The sequence below is a fragment of the Bos indicus genome, chromosome 10 (assembly GCF_029378745.1).
Source record: "Bos indicus isolate NIAB-ARS_2022 breed Sahiwal x Tharparkar chromosome 10, NIAB-ARS_B.indTharparkar_mat_pri_1.0, whole genome shotgun sequence".
Classification (NCBI taxonomy): domain Eukaryota; kingdom Metazoa; phylum Chordata; class Mammalia; order Artiodactyla; family Bovidae; genus Bos; species Bos indicus.
In genome coordinates, this window is record NC_091769.1 from 18,863,396 (window position 1) to 18,879,980 (window position 16,585).

At 35.3% G+C, this 16,585-nt stretch overlaps 1 protein-coding gene across 11 annotated transcripts in view; it reads right to left on the bottom strand.

Moving 5' to 3' along the window:
* The window catches only part of MYO9A (myosin IXA), a 258,450-nt gene that overhangs the window by 189,585 nt on the left and 52,280 nt on the right, over positions 1–16,585 (bottom strand). For all 11 annotated transcript variants that reach the window (XM_019968212.2, XM_019968211.2, XM_019968209.2 and 8 more), the window contains 2 exons: positions 9,197–10,107; positions 1,858–1,952 (listed from right to left, as the gene is read on the bottom strand). In XM_019968212.2, the coding sequence (XP_019823771.1) occupies positions 1,858–1,952; positions 9,197–10,036 (935 nt within the window). In that variant the 5' untranslated portion in view covers positions 10,037–10,107. Of the gene's footprint in view, positions 1–1,857; positions 1,953–9,196; positions 10,108–16,585 lie in introns of those variants that run through there.

The following is a 16,585-nucleotide window of genomic DNA, read 5'->3' on the forward strand; positions in this document are numbered from 1 at the left end:
AGAGTGAGTACACAGTACTTACTAATATGGATATAAAAATCATAAATAAAAACTAGCACACAACACAACAACCAGTTTACATATGTACGTATAAAAATATGTCTGTATGTGTACATCTGTGGGTGTTTGTGTCTTTGTATTGATCAAATGAGAATCTTTTCTCAGGAATGCAAAATGATCCAATGTTGGGAAAATAATGATAATACTAATAAATTCAAGGGTGAAGATCAGACTAATTTCCATGGATGCCAAAAAGGCCTTTAATAAAATTCAGTAGCCATTACTGACAAAAATACTCAAAGAAAATTAAAATCAATGCTGAATTCATTAACATGATAATATGTCCTGAAAAGCCAATATTCTACTTAGTGAAGAAAAGTAAAGGCATTCACACAAGTATCTAGAAAAATATTATCATAGTTTAGCAGGTATGTAATCAAACAAGATAGAAAATAATCAGAGATATAGGAACAGAAAATAAAGTTAAACTATTTTAGTAGATAATATAATAAACCTAGAAATGGTAAGAGAAACAATCAACAGTAAAACTAATACAAATAATAATTCAGCAAGATAGTAAGATATAAAATTAATATACAAATCAATAGAAGTAATTGGGGCTTCCCTGGTGGCTCAGGTGGTAAAGAATCTGCCTGCAGTGCAGGAGATCTGGGTTCAATTTCTGGGTCAGAAAGATCCTCTGGAGAAGGGAATGGCTACCCACTCCAGTATTCTTGCCTGGAGAATTCGATGGACAGAGGAGCATGGGAGGTTACAGTTGATGGGGTCGCAAAGATTCGGACACAACTGAGCAACTAACACATACAAGTAATGTACAGTTTTAGAAGATATAATGTAAGAGAAAAATCACACTTTTAATAAAAATAAAACATTAAAAATAACATAATATTTAGGAATAAACTCAATAAGAAATATAAAAAGCTAAAAAACATGTCTAAAAACAATAAAGATGTTAATTACTCCAAAATTTATTAATCCAATAAAACCAAGCCATGAAAGACATGGAAGATTCTTCAATATATATTGCTAAAGAAGAAAGAATGCAATCCGTAAAGACTATATGCTATATAATTTCCAATTATGTGGCATTCTAGAAAAGGCAAACCTATTACAACAGTGAAAAGATCGGCGGCTGCCAAAGGTTAGTGGGTAGAAAGGGATGAACACGTGGGCACAGAGGATTTTTAGGGCAGTGAAACTATACCTTTATACATTTATCAAAGCCCATTCAATGAACAACAAATGGAACACACTAATTCAAGATATTATCAACAGACGAAACTAGGGGATAGCGTGAAGAGGCATAAGGGAACACTCCTTATTCTGTTCATTTTTGTCATTAATCTAGAACTGTTCTAAAAGTAGTCTATTAAAAGAATACTGCTGGCACAATCAGAGGACTCTGATCACAGACTGTAATAGCAAAAACTGTAACTATGACAAAATTAAATACCCTGAGTATAAAATAGTATACAGGAAAATGTCATTGTGGCTGCTTTAGGAAATACAGTAATTATTTCAAGGGGTCAAGTTATGTACCCAATTTACTCAAAGACAATTTTTTTAAAATGAATATATGCATAACAAAGAAAGATAAAGCAAATGCATATAGTTGTTAACAATTTATAAATCTAAGTACGGGTGGATGGATGGTACGCTATTCTTAGAACTTTCCTCAGGTTTGAACTTTTCCAAAAGAAAAAAAAATTGAGAAAAAAAATTTAATGTAAATACTAATGTCACTATTTTCATTAAAGAGCAAACGAAAAACCTATGGTTTATAAAGGGGCAACGGCAAACATTTAAACATCTCCAAAGCCTGATACTGCTACTTACCCAAGTACAGTGCCTGTTTCTTGGTAATTTACTTGAATAAACTTGCCAAAACGACTTGAATTGTTATTATGAGCTGTCTTTGCATTTCCAAAGGCCTGTCAAAATAAATAATTCTATTTTTTAAAATGGAATATCCTTAGATCATCTCAACAAGAAAAAAGTGCTAAAGAGATACTAGAAAAGCAATTCACTTATAGCTTCAGGCTCTCATACTTCAGGTAAAGTAACTAATATTTGTAATAAAGTCAAGTAGATTGCATTTTATGCTACTGAGTAAAATAAGTCTTAATTATAAAAACTTATTGCTCATTACAAATCAGATTTCACTTTCACATTCCTGTGCCAGCAAATTTTCTTAATACATTTATTATAATATATATTTAATACATATATACATTTTAAAATCTTGCTAAACTGAAATAACAGGCTAGGAAAAGAATAATTACATCAAAACAATTATAATTTAGAATAGTATAGATGAAATAAAGTTTCATCATGCAATATACTATACTGTATTTTGCCTATTTAAAACAAAACTGTGGTACATATACACAATGGGAGTATATACACTCAGCCATTAAAAAGAATACATTTGAATCAGTTCTAATGAGGTGGATGAAACTGGAGCCTATTATACAGAGTGAAGTAAGCCAGAAAGAAAAACACCAATACAGTATACTAACGCATATATATGGAATTTAGAAAGATGGTAATGATAACCCTGTATGTGAGACAGCAAAAGAGACACAGATGTATAGAACAGTCTTTTGGACTCTGTGGGAAAGGGAGAGAGTGGGATGATTTGGGAGAATGGCATTGAAACATGTATAATATCATGTAAGAAATGAATCACCAGTCCACGTTCAATGCAGGATACAGGATGCTTGGGGCCGATGCACTGGGATGACCCAGAGGGATGGAACGGGGAGGGAGGTGGGAGGGGGGTTCAGGATGGGGAACACGTGTACACCTGTGGCGGATTCATGTTGAAGTATGGCAAAACCAATATAATATTGTAAAGTAATTAGCCTCCAATTAAAATAAATAAATTTAAATTTAAAAAAACTACAATACTATTTTAGAAAGAATAAAAAAAAATATAAGCTTCCTAAGTTACAATCCATGCAATGGATTATACTTAAGTATATACCATGTAAGTATATACACTAAGTATGTACCATGCAATGAAATGTTACCTAGCAATAAAGATGAAACTACTGATACAGATGTCAACATTGATAAATATTAAACGTTATGCTATGAAAGAACACACAAGAGTACATATTATAATATAAAATTCTAGAAAAGGCAAAGCAAGAGTAACAAGAAGCAGATTAGAAGCTGTCTGGGAATGGGGTAGGAGTGGGAAATATCTAGAAAAGGGACACAAGGGGTAATGAAAATATTCTATAACTTGATTCTATGATGGTGGTTACCTGGCATATGCATTTATCAAAAATGACTAAATCATACATTTTAAGTGGCTATATACTATTTCAAGTTATATCTCAATAAAATTGAAATTTAAGAACCCATGGTTGAACTCACATATTCAATAACTTAAACGAAATCTTCAATACATACTGCTGAATGAAAGAAGGCAGTCTTAAAACATTACATACTGTATGTTTTCATTAATATGACATTAAAAAAAAAAAGAAGGAAGAACAAACAAATTGTCTCCACAAGTTAATGGGAGTATGGAAGGGCAGAGGGCATGAAAATAAGGAAAAGCATCAGGGAGTTTTACAAGGATAGTGGAACTACTCTGCATCCTCACTGCATACAGATGACTACACAAATTAGTGTGTTTTATCATTTATACAATTCTACTATAATGGTATTTTTAAATTTTAATCTCTACTTTTAAAAGTAAACATTAAAAAACAAAGCAAATAAAAGACAATTTCAGATATACAAATGTGAAAATATTCATCACAGTGAACCCACACTAAAAGAAACAAAGGAAATCCTTCGTGCAGAAGGAAAATGATACCATGTTCAAATACAGATCAATGTAAGGAATGAAAACAGCAGAAATAGTAACTAAAGGAGTAAATATATAAAATACATTTTATTACTTAGGTCTCTTGAAAAGATTACTAAGGATGAGATCAGAGAAAATGGTAAAGGTCTCTGAAATCCCTCTCCCCTTCATAAAAGAAATAAGACTAACAAAAATTGTCAAAATCAACTTTTTGATGATTCTGGAAGTTAATGAAAGGCTTAGAGTAATCCCTTATAAGAATAATATTTAATCAAGGAAAACAGCTGGATTTCAGTAAGAAAAGCAAGCGATGATGGCATTTTAACTTACCTGATTACCAATTCCCTCTCCCTAGCTCCACATTGAAAAGAAAACCAACGCCCTACAATTACAGTTTTCAAAAAGCAGTCTCACATAGAAACCACTGGAAAGATCAGACTAGAGTTAAAGTCAAAGCCTTGTCCCACAGATAATCGTCACAATTTGACCTATTTGGCATTTTCCTAGAAAACCTCATTCAAAGGGCTATCTTTATTTGACCTAACAAGAAGTCATCACTCACTGAGAGCAGCCTTTTTCCCATCAAAAGTAGACTGCCATATGATTCACCAATCCCACTGTTCAGCATATATCAGGAGAAAAATCTATTTTGAAAAGATACATGCACCCCTATATTCACAGTCGCACTATTTACAAGAGCCAAGACATGGAAACAACCTAAATGTCCACGGACAGATGAATGGATATAGATGTGGCATCTGTACGCAAATCAAGAAGAAATGGTTAGAATCAGACATGGAACAACGGACTGGTTCCAAATTGGGAAAGGAACATGTCAAAGCTGTATATTGTCACCCTCCTTATTTAACTTATATGCAGAGTACATCATGCGAAATGCAGGGCTGGATAAAGCACAGGCTGGAATCAAGATTGCTAGGAGAAATATCAGTAATCACAGCTATGCAGAAAATATCACACTTATGGCAAAAAGCAAAGAAGAAACTAAAGAGCCTCTTAATGAAAGTGAAAGAGGAGAGTGAAAAAGCTGGCTTAAAACTCAACATTCAAAAAACAAAGATCATGGCATCCGGTCCTATCACTTCATGACAAATAGATGGGGAAACAATGGAAACAGTGACAGACTTCATTTTCTTGGGCTCCAAAATCACTACAGATGGTGACTGCAGCCATGAAATTAAAAGATGCTTGACCCTTGGAAGAAAAGCCATGACAAACCTAGACAGTGTATTGAAAAGCAGAGACATTACTTAGATGACAAAGGTCCATCTAGTCAAGGCTATGGTCATGTATGGATGTGAGAGTTGGACCAAAAAGAAAGTTGAGTGCCAAAGAATTGATGCTTTTGAACTGTGGTACTAGAGAAGACTTTAGAGTCCCTCAGACTGCAAAGAGATCAAACCAGTCAATCATAAAGGAAATCAGTCCTGAATATTCATTGGACGGACTGATGCTGAAGCTGAAACTCCAACAGTCTGGCCACCTGATGCGAAGAACTGACTCACTGGAAAAGACCCTGATGCTGGGAAAGATTGAAAGCAGTAGGAGAAGGGGACAACAGAGGATGAGATGGCTGGATGGCATCACCGACTCGATGGACATGAGTTTAAGCAAGCTCCAGGAGTTGGTGATGGACAGGGAAGCCTTGCGTGCCACAGTCCATGGTGTTGCAAAGAGTTGGACACGACTGAGAGACTGAACTGAACTGATACATAAACAATGGAACAATACTCGGCCATAAAAAAGAATAAAATAATGCCTTCTGCAACAACATAGATGGACCTAGAGGTTTTATACTAAGTGAAATCAGAAAGAGAAAGAAAATTCCATAGATTTCATATGTAGAATCTAAAATATGACACAAATAAACTTATTTATGAAACAAACAGGCTCACAGACATAGACATAGAAAATATTTGGTTTCCAAAGGGGAAAGGGGTTGGAGAGGGATTAATTCGAATTTGAGCTTAGCAGATACACACTATTATATGTAAACAGATAAACAACAAGGTCCTACTGTATAGCAAAGGGAATTAACTATATTCAGTATCTTGTAATGACCTATAATGGAAAAGAATATGAAAAAGAGTATGTGTACATATGTGTGTGTGTGTGTGTATATATATGTAACTGAATCACTTTGTGTTGTAAACCAGAAACTAAAACAACATTGCAAATCAACTATACTTCAATAAAAGAAAGAGAAGAAAAAAGAAATGGTGAGAGCAGACATCTGTATCTTCTTTCTGACCAAAGCATTACTATTAAGTATGTTTTTAACCTATATTTTTATAAATAGGTGTTCTTAATCAGACTGAGAAAGTTCCTTCTTATTCTGTTTGTTGAGAGTGTCTTTTTTTTGTTTGCTTGTTTTAATCATGAAAAGGTGGTGTTTTTGTCAAATGCTTTTACTGCTATCTAGTCAGATAATGGTGTAGCTTTTGTCCTTTAGTCTACTAATGTTTAACACTGCATTTATTTTTATATTGTTTAACCAATCTTTCATTCCTTAATATAAATCCTACTTTACCATAATACTTCTTTTATATTTTGCTGAATTGTTTGCTAGTATTTCCTTAAGAATTTCTCTGTTTCAAGGGATACTGGTCTGTAGTTTTCTTATGTTGTGGTGTCTTTGTCTAACTTTAGTATCAGTGAAATATTTTGGACCTTGTAAAATTAGAAACTTTTCCTCCCTCCTGTTCTATTTCTTGGAAGAATTTTGAAGGATTTGTGTTAATTCTTCTTTAAATGTTTGGTAGAATACATCAGTGAATCCATCTGGTCCTAGGCATGATTTCTTTCTTAAGCTTTTCACTGCTAAGAAACAGACTCACAGACCTAGAAAACAAACTTATGGTTACCCAAGGGAAAAGGGGGTGAAAGAGGGACAAATTAGGACTTTGGGGTTAGCAGAAACACAGTACTACATATAAAACAGATAAACAACAAGGTCCGACTGTATAATCATATTATATGGTTATAATATGTATATGATTATCTGATTTATAATTATATATAAAGAATCATATTCAATATCCTATAAAAAACCATAATGGAAAAGAATTCGAAAAAGAGTGTGTGTGCGTGCATGCTCAGTTGCTCAGTTGTGTCTGACTCTGTGCGACCCCATGGAACCCACCAGGCTCCTCTGTCCATGTGATTCTCCAGGCAAGAATACTGGAGTGGGTTGTCATGCCTCCTCTAGGGGATCTTCCCAACCCAGGGATTGAACCCAGGTCTCCTGCATCACAGGTGGATTCTTTACCATCTGAGCCACCAGGGATATATATAACTGAATCACTTTCCAGTATACCAGAAACTAATACAACACTGTAAATCAACCTACTTCATTATGAAAACTTTAAAATTTAAATTCTATAAAAGAGAGGGTTAAATCTGGGAGAAGATATGTATACATTTTCAGAACACATGTCTGATAACAGATTTGCACCCAGTATACACAAAGAATGGAGAAGGCAACGGCACCCCACTCCAGTACTCTTGCCTGGAAAATCCCATGGACGGAGGAGCCTGGTAGGCTGCAGTCCATGGGGTCGCTAAGAGTCGGACACGACTGAGCGACTTCACTTTCACTTCTCACTTTCATGCATTGGAGAAGGAAATGGCAACCCACTCCAGTGTTCTTGCCTGGAGAATCCCAGGGACAGGGGAGCCTGGTGAGCTGCCATCTATGGGGTCGCACAGAGTCGGACACGACTGAATCGACTTAGCAGCATACACAAAGAACTCTCTAAACACAACAATAACAAGTTGGGCAATAGATTTTGACAGACACTTGACCAAAGAAGAAATATAAGTGGCAAATAAACACATGAAAAGGTGTTCACATCATGAATGTATTATAGAATACACATTAAAATCATGAGATACCACTGTATACCTATTTGAAGGCTAAAATTAGAAAGGATGACTGTATCAAAGGTTAGCAAGGATATGGAATAACACGAACTGTATACACTGCTTGGTGGGAATGTAAAACAGTATGTACAATTTATACATAAGTTTGGCAGTTTCTTTAAAAGTTAAACATATACCTATGATAGGACCCAGGCTAGCCAGGTGGCTCAGTGGTAAAGAATTTGCCTCCCAATGCAAGAGATGCCAGTTTGATCCCTGGGTCAGGACCATTCCCTGGAGAAGGAAATGGCAACTTGTTCCAGTATTCTTACCTGGGAAATTTATGGACTGAGGAGCCCGGTGGGCTACACAGTCCATGGGGTGGCAAAACAGTCAGACATGACTTAGCAACTAAAATACAAAAACATACATGATATGATCCAGTCATTCCACTCCTAGCTATTTACCCAAGAAAAAAAACAGGTTATGTCCACACAAAAACATACTATTTTACATATAATAACCAAAAACTGGAAACAACCTACATGTTCATCAAAATATGAATGAATAAACCAAGTGTGGTAAACCCATACAATGCAATATGGAATACTGTCTTAGCAAAAGGGATTGTTGACACACACACAAAGTAACTATACCATGTGAGAGAAGTCAAACATAAAATAGCATGTACTACACAATTCCATTTATATATAACTGTAAAATGTACAAACTAACCTACAATGACAGAAAGCACGTAAGAGGTCTCTAGTAGATAAGAGGAGAAGGAGAAGTGAGAAAGAGGCATGGCAGAAGGATACGAGAAAATTTTAGGGATAATGGATATGTTTAGTATCTTGACTGTGTTGGTGGTTTAATGAGTATACACATACGACAAATTTATCAAATTGTACACTTTAAATCTGTGCAATTACACCTCACAAAAACTCTTTCAAAACAAGTAATATTAACTCTCTTTTAAGCTCTAAAACAAAAAGTGTATTCTGTTTCCTCTCTACCCTTGATGATATTACTTATAAAATATAACTAAAAATTTTTTCCCATAGTCTCTATATTTTCCAAGATGAACCCTTAGAATTTCAATCCTAGGCACAGATTTTAAAGCTGCAAAGACAAAAATATATTGAAAAGAATATTTTCCCCAACTACCCGTTACCATAGTCAGTTACACACAGGAGTCCTGCCCCTGCTATCTCCCTTTACAGGGGGATATATCTGATTCCAGTTATCTCTTTCCTTTGCATCACTATGGCCCAAAGTTCCTCTTTGAAAAAATACTGCCTCTGTTACATCTTTCGATCTTCCACACTGTCTCCTATCTTCCAGTTTTCCTTGGTAACTAAAAAATGATATCTATACTTCTATTTAGTTTTATTTCATTTTCTCACATCTAACAAATTTTAATTTTTTTTAAGATATGTTTAAGAGTAAGAAAAATTATTTCTATACACTTACCTCAAGTACTGGTCCAGCGCCAAGAATAATTTGTTCCACTCCACTGGCAAATCCTTTCTGACTGAGGGCAGTGAGGTGATGAATAAGAAAGTTCGTGCTTTGAGTCTTTCCAGAACCGCTCTCTCCTGAAATAACGATGCACTGATTCTTTTTGCGCTGAAGCATGGCATGGTAAGCTACATCAGCCACAGCATATATGTGAGGCTCAAGTTTTCCCAATTGATGGTTATCATACATTTTGACATACTTGGGGTTATAAATAGGAAGAAACTTGAATGGGTTAATAGCTATTAGAATACTGCCAACATAGGTATAAATTTTTTCATGCTTAAAGCGATTTCGTAGGTTTTCTAAGAGAGTTTTCTCATTCAAATCAGGTAAGCTACATAAATCGTCAAAGTCCTTCTGCTGAGGCTGTGGAAGGAAACCCCGTTCCATCATCCTGCGACGTTCTTCTGTTACCCGTAGCCATGACTGAAGACTACCATAATGAATTGATCCATCGAGGTTTTTTTCTCTCAGAAGAAAACGGTAGTCCTCTCCACTCAGGCGATTTTCCAGAGCCATTCGGGGCCATAACATCATTCGCTGAACTGGGCAGTCTGTTGGATTGAGTATCCATTCTTCTCCACCAAATTCTTTTACCTCGGCTAGAACGTAACATTTTGTTTTGTCAAGATGAAGCTTGTTTATAAGTGAGTCAATCACCTCAGCAGCCGTGGAGTTTTTTCTGGCAGGAATCGGGCAGTAGATCGTCTCTTCTGAAATTGTCCCAGGATATATACGTAATGTATGCTCATTATCCTCAAAGCGTCGTCTTCCTCCATCATTTATATTCATATTGGATCCTGTCCCATCAGCATGGATGGTATGTGTTCAGGATTGCACAAATCATTTTCATGGCAAAAGAACTGCAACATAAAAGATGTCAAACACTAAGAAGTCATATTACACAAAAAAGAGGCTTAACAATTATGTTGATTATATCTTTTAGAACAAAAAATCCCAACTCTTCTCTTAGAATAGGAACAGTTCTTGAAAACAGTCTAACTGAGATCCCAGTATTTTATATATTGTCCAAACCTGGACGCTTCTAAAGCAGCCAAAATTTTTTCAATGTTTTGTTATATTAGTAATTCAAAACCCCAAAAGTAAAAATAATAATTAATTTGTCCTCTACTATCTCATATGTTTCTGAGGTAGGTACCTGGGATCAGAACCAACTTCTTTCTTTACATATGAAAAAGAGCCTCACTGAACACTGAATTGAGATGGACAAAACAATCACATAAATCTAATCATCATATATCCAAAAGCTCTTATGGATAAAGCAAAATCAAGAAAGAGTGTTACCAACAAAGCAAAAATTAGTGAAAGTAAAAACAGTAAAAAGATGAGATCAGATAAACAAATTAAACTAGATGGAGTTATAACCAAGAAAACAACAAGAGAATCCTTCAACTATACTGCTGCTGCTGCTAAGTCACCTCAGTCGTGTCCGACTCTGTGTGACCCCATAGAAGGCAGCCACCAGGCTGCCCCGTCCCTGGGATTCTCCAGGCAAGAACACTGGAGTGGGTTGCCATTTCCTTCTCCAATGCATGAAAGTGAAAAGTGAAAGTGAAGTCGCTCAGTCGTTTCCAACTCTTAGCGGCCCCATGGACTGCAGCCTACCAGGCTCCTCCGACCATGGGATTTTCCAGGCAAGAGTACTGGAGTGGGGTGCCATTGCCTTCTCCAACTATACTAGATACTAACAAAATGCTCTCCATAGTAGTTGTATCAACTGACTACTGCAGTCACCTAGGAAGAGCTTGTGTTTCTCTGCCTCCTAACCAAAAGTCAGTACTGTCAGACTGGAGTTTCTGCCAATGTAAGAAATGTAAAAAGCTGTTTCGGTACTTCAAATTGAATTTCCCTGATGACCACTGAGAAGGGGTAGTAACACATCCTATCATTTGCCATTGGGGCTATGATTGTTTATTCAATTTCCCCTTTTTGATTTGTTTTCTCATTATTAATTTGAATGAGTTTTTTATATATCCCATATATTCAATTTTTAGTTGAATGAGTGACAAATATCTGCTACCAATCAGTAGCTTATCCTTCTATTTTGTTCATGTTGCCTTCTGTTGTACAGAAGTTATATTTTTGATAAATTTATCAACCCTTTACAGGTTACTATTTCTTTTTTAATAAGCAACATTAGCAATTGCAGTTAACTTTCATTATGTGTTTATTTGTACTAGTCATTTTTCAAAGCATTGCACATGAATTATTTAATTTAAAACTCCCAAGTCATCCCTGAGGATTGTTTTTATCATCATTTTTACAAAAGAGAAAACACATACATTTTACATAACTTGACCAAATGTGATAAAGTTGAGATTTGAAGCAGGCAGTCTGGCTCTAAAACCTATATACTATTATCTCCTGGTATAGTTTTTCTAAATCTTCCTTTATCCTAAGGATATAAAGTTATTATCCTATATTTTCTCCTAAAAGACCAAAATTTTGCTTTCCTTATTTAAGTCTTTAATGCATACATAACTTATTTTCATGTATGTTGTAAGACAGGGCTCATAATTATTTTCAAATCAAATTCAGATTAGCCACTGAACCAGCACCACAATGAAGATTCTAATCTTTCCTCACTGACTCATAATGCTACCTCTGCCATGTGGCTAATTCCATATAAGTATCAATCTGTTCTGGGCTCTGTAATCTTTCTCACTAGTCTATTTACCAACAGTAAGCCTATCTTAATTAGTATAGCTTTATATCTGGAGGGCATATCACCTCAATTTGTTCCTCTTTAATGTTAGTTTAACTATGTACCACCATAAAAAATTTAAATATCAGTTTATCAACTACAATGAAAAAACTTTTCGGCATTTTGATGGATTTTATAGATCAATATTGAAAAAAACTGACATCCTACTGACTTCCCATTCATAAACACCATGTTGTTGTTTTTTGTAATCACATTGTTTCACTGCTAAGGATTATCTTATTTTCATATTCATCCAATCTTTTTTCAATTTAAATTTTGCAATTAAGAGATAATACTTGTTTACTTACCTCCTTAAACATTCTACATAACTGGATATTTTTCAGAATAATATTTTAATGTGATCAGAGTGAATTGCTCTTATGATTGTTGATTTTATTTTTCTCAGCATTAGATGACTTAATTAGTTTGAGAATTTAGCTTTATAGGTACACTTTTTGATGGAAGACTTGTTTTTCATACCAACATTTACTAAGAACCCATTATTTACTACTTTTTTTTAACACCACCACAATACTATTAATACTATTACAATACTATTACCTTTAAATTAATATTTTTAATACGACTGACATTTAATTTTCCCAGTTACCTCATAAATATTTTTCTTACATTTGGTCTATTCAAACAAGGAGATCTGACCTACAGTAACAGCACAGTTATGTTTTAAGCCAGGAGGTTTTTAGTTGGAAAGCTATGTTTGTGTTCTCCTGAATTCCTAGGAATAAAGCCTCATATAAACTATGGCCTCTGGCAACAGAAAGCAGCAAAGCTACTCCTTATGGTCACACAGGCTGTTCCCTGTACTATTCCAGGATACTGCATGCTGCTGCTGCTAAGTCTCTTCAGTCGTGTCCGACTCTGTGCGACCCCACAGACGGCAGCCCACCAGGCTCCCCCGTCCCTGGGATTCTCCAGGCAAGAATACTGTGGTGGGTTGCCATTTCCTTTTCCAATGCATGAAAGTGAAAAGTGAAAGTCAAGTCGCTCAGTCGTGTCCGACTCTTAACGACCTCATGGACTGTAGCCTACCAGGCTCCTCCGTCCATGGGATTTTCCAGGGAAGAGTACTGGAGTGGGTGCCATTGCCTTCTCCAAGGATACTGCATAACTCACCTATAAAGATGAATAGTATGGCAGCCCCAGAACCAAACTCAGAAATACTGTTTTCAATAGAGGAGCCCCACCTACCCTGGACTCGTGGTTACCAACGATTAGTCCAATTCCAGTGACATTTCTGCATTATCTCAAAAAGGCCAAAACCTCAGCTGCATTCCCTGAAAGCTCCCAGCCATAAGCCCTACTCATTGCTCTGTGTTCCATTCTCTTTCCAAGATAGAAATGTTTGCCTTATTTTGAGCCCCATTTATGTCAATTCAGTTATCTCTTTTTGTTACACAGTCACTTCTCTGTGTTAGAAAAAAGGGGTTCTCTCAAAATGTCACTCATAAATTTCCTGGTGGTCCAGAAGTTAGGACTCCATGCTTTCACTGCAGAGGGCCCAAGTTCAATACCTGGATGGAGAACTAAGATCCCACAAGCTGTGCAGCACACTCCCCCCCAAAATGTTTTTTAAAAAATCACTCATAAATACATCTTGACAGCAAGCCATGAGTGTTTATCAGAATCATCTGGGAAACATTTTAAAAATATACATTTCTAAGCCTCAAAATGGTTCTGAGGTTGGGAAAACAAAGCGATTCTTTTGTTGCTGGTCCAGAGAATAGCATTTGGGAATCGACGGTCTATATTTCCACTTTCCACTCCCTGACCACTCTTTCCACATAGCAAGCTACTGCCAATGTTTTTGAAAGATGTCACCAATGACCACAAAGCTGTCAAATCCAAGGGTTTTTTCTCAAACCTCATCTTAACACACCACACTGCAGCATTTGACTAAGGTGGCCATCCTCTCATTCTAAAAACAGCCCTCACATTACAAATATTTTTCTTATAATCTTCCTGATAGGTTCATTATTTTTTTTATGAATCACTCTTACAGTTCCTCTTCCACTATCTCACTTTAAAGACAAAAATATTCTCCCAATTTTTGATCTCAAACCAGTGCTCATTTGTCTGGTTGATTACATCTAGTCCTCTACAATTTACACTGTTACCTATTACCTATGAATGCTTTTGTACTGTACTGGCAGAACTGAACAATTATGACAGAGACCAATATAGTCCATAAAACTGAAAATGTTTATTATGTGTCCCTTAAAAGAAAAAGATGCCGACCCCTATTCTAGAAAAAGATGCCGACCCCTATTCTAGGATAACAACTAAAAAAAAAAGGATAAAAACATAACTTCACAACTAATAGAATGAAAATATGGGATGATAAAAAATAATCTATTCAAAAGAGGGCAACAGAGGCATTTAGAACAGACAGAACAAACAGAAAGCAAACTAAATATAAGTAACTAAATTATTAAGTGTGAATGCACCAATGAAAACAAAAGATTGTCAAAGCAGGTTTTTAAAATCCACCTATGTGCTGATTTCAATACACACAAGTGTATAATATGAGAATACAGAACCTAAAGTTAAAAAAAAAAAAAGAAGCTATACATGTAAATTCTAGCCAAAAGAAAGTTGGTATAATCAAAATAACTTCAAGCAAAATGGAAAAAGAAAGTTGAGTTAAATATCTCTTAAGCCCATTTTAGCTTTTACATACTGTAATACTAGGTTTACACCTGAGACAAAAGTCCCTGGATATCAGTGGTGACCCTGAAAAGCAGAAAACAGAAAAGAACTATAATAAGTTAAACAGGAAGTGACAGACTGGCAAGTAAGTAGACTGGCAGGTGTTCTCATATCTGCTATAGGAGAAAGGAGAAGACATATGAGTGAAATGTTTGTTAGAGGGCTTGAGAACACACCTTTATGATTATAAATAGAATCAAACAGAGAAGCAGACACCAAAAACTTAAAAAAAAAAAGAAGGTCTAATAAGCCAAGGTTCTTTGGTAAACAAGACTAAGATTTAAGTCAAAGGCAGACAGGTAACTCTTATGGAAAGAAAAAAATGACACTTTTTCTGGAAGAATTTAAAAACAAGAGTAAAAGGGTGGGTTATGAAATAGCTCTTCAGGTTAACATATGTTAAGAGTGCATATTAGCTGATCTTCATCACTAGACAGGCTGTTAGAGCCCCATTTTAACCTTTGGTAGATCAACAGCAACTAAAAGCCAAATTTGGTACTAAAAGAAAAAAAACCTTGTAGTATTTCAACTTAAGAAAGGGTGATGGAAGAAATGAGTTATCGTATGACACACCACAGCATAGGTGTGTGGACATCTATTGGTTTATCAGTAAGTACTCTGTAGCTTCTTCTGGTCAAAGTACTATGATTTTCCTCAGAAGACCTCCTGCCTTGCCATTTGACATAGTTTGAATGGACTGACCTCATCCTCCAGTTAGCCGAGACACAGGCCTGGCCAACCAGTTTATTCCATTCTCCTTAGCGACAGTGGCTGCTTATTGGGACAATCTACTGAAAATTTGCTGTAACTATTAGGAAAGAAGCATTTATTGTTCCTACTAGGACTGCTAACCTAAGATATAAATCTAGAGCTGTTGGCAGGCATCTTCTCTGAATGCACAGAAGAAGCCTCTCTGCAGTTAAAGAAATGAACTAACTCAACACACAGCAAGGCCTTACAACACTGAGCCACTGAATCTAGCTGTGTCTCTGATAAACTCAACCACTGAATTGCCTTTTTAAGCGTGCCAATCAATTCCTTTTTATTCCCTGAGCCACTTCGAGTTGGGTTTCTACTCTCTGTGACCAAAAGAACCCACTACAGTAGGTTCAGTACAATATCCTTTGATAATATAGGTATCCCCCCCCAAAAAATATATATATAGGTATCCCTTATTATACAAATTTCTCATATCCAAAAAAATCTCACAATCTAAATTCAGGAGCCAAATATATTTGAATATATTTTTGGATACTTCCTTCACTATCGTACTATTTGCTATCCACTTGGGTAATCAAATAAATTCAAATAAGGCAGTACCACCGAGACATCCAAATTCACTATCAAAACTGAAGAATTAAACAGATATGGATGGTGAAGAATACTTGTAATACCAACCATGCAGAAACATGGCAAGGGATGAACAATACAATGTCAAGTAAAAACATATAAAATATAAAATTGTATATAAAGGTATACATATATATAATGGACCAAAATATTCGCTTTTGAAAAAAATCTTCAAATTTTCCTTTTATAGTTTTCACCAAAAATAAATTTGATATGCATTACTTCATTCTAATTGAACAGAAATTCTATGAGATAGGAAATAAAACTATTATCTTGTAAAACAGAGATTAAGGCTAAAAGAGCAAAATATATACATATATAATTTACGATTGATATTTCAAATCAGCAGAGAAAGGATTAATAATGATGTCGGGATAAATAACAAATTGTGAAAATAAAACTATACATATTAAGAATTACTGGCACTTAATACCAATTAGACATTGCTATATTTTTCATAAAGAAAATTATTTAATATTTTTTATGCCCTATCCCAAAGCAGTTACTTCAAAAGTATACGCTAACAGAGAAAAACAACG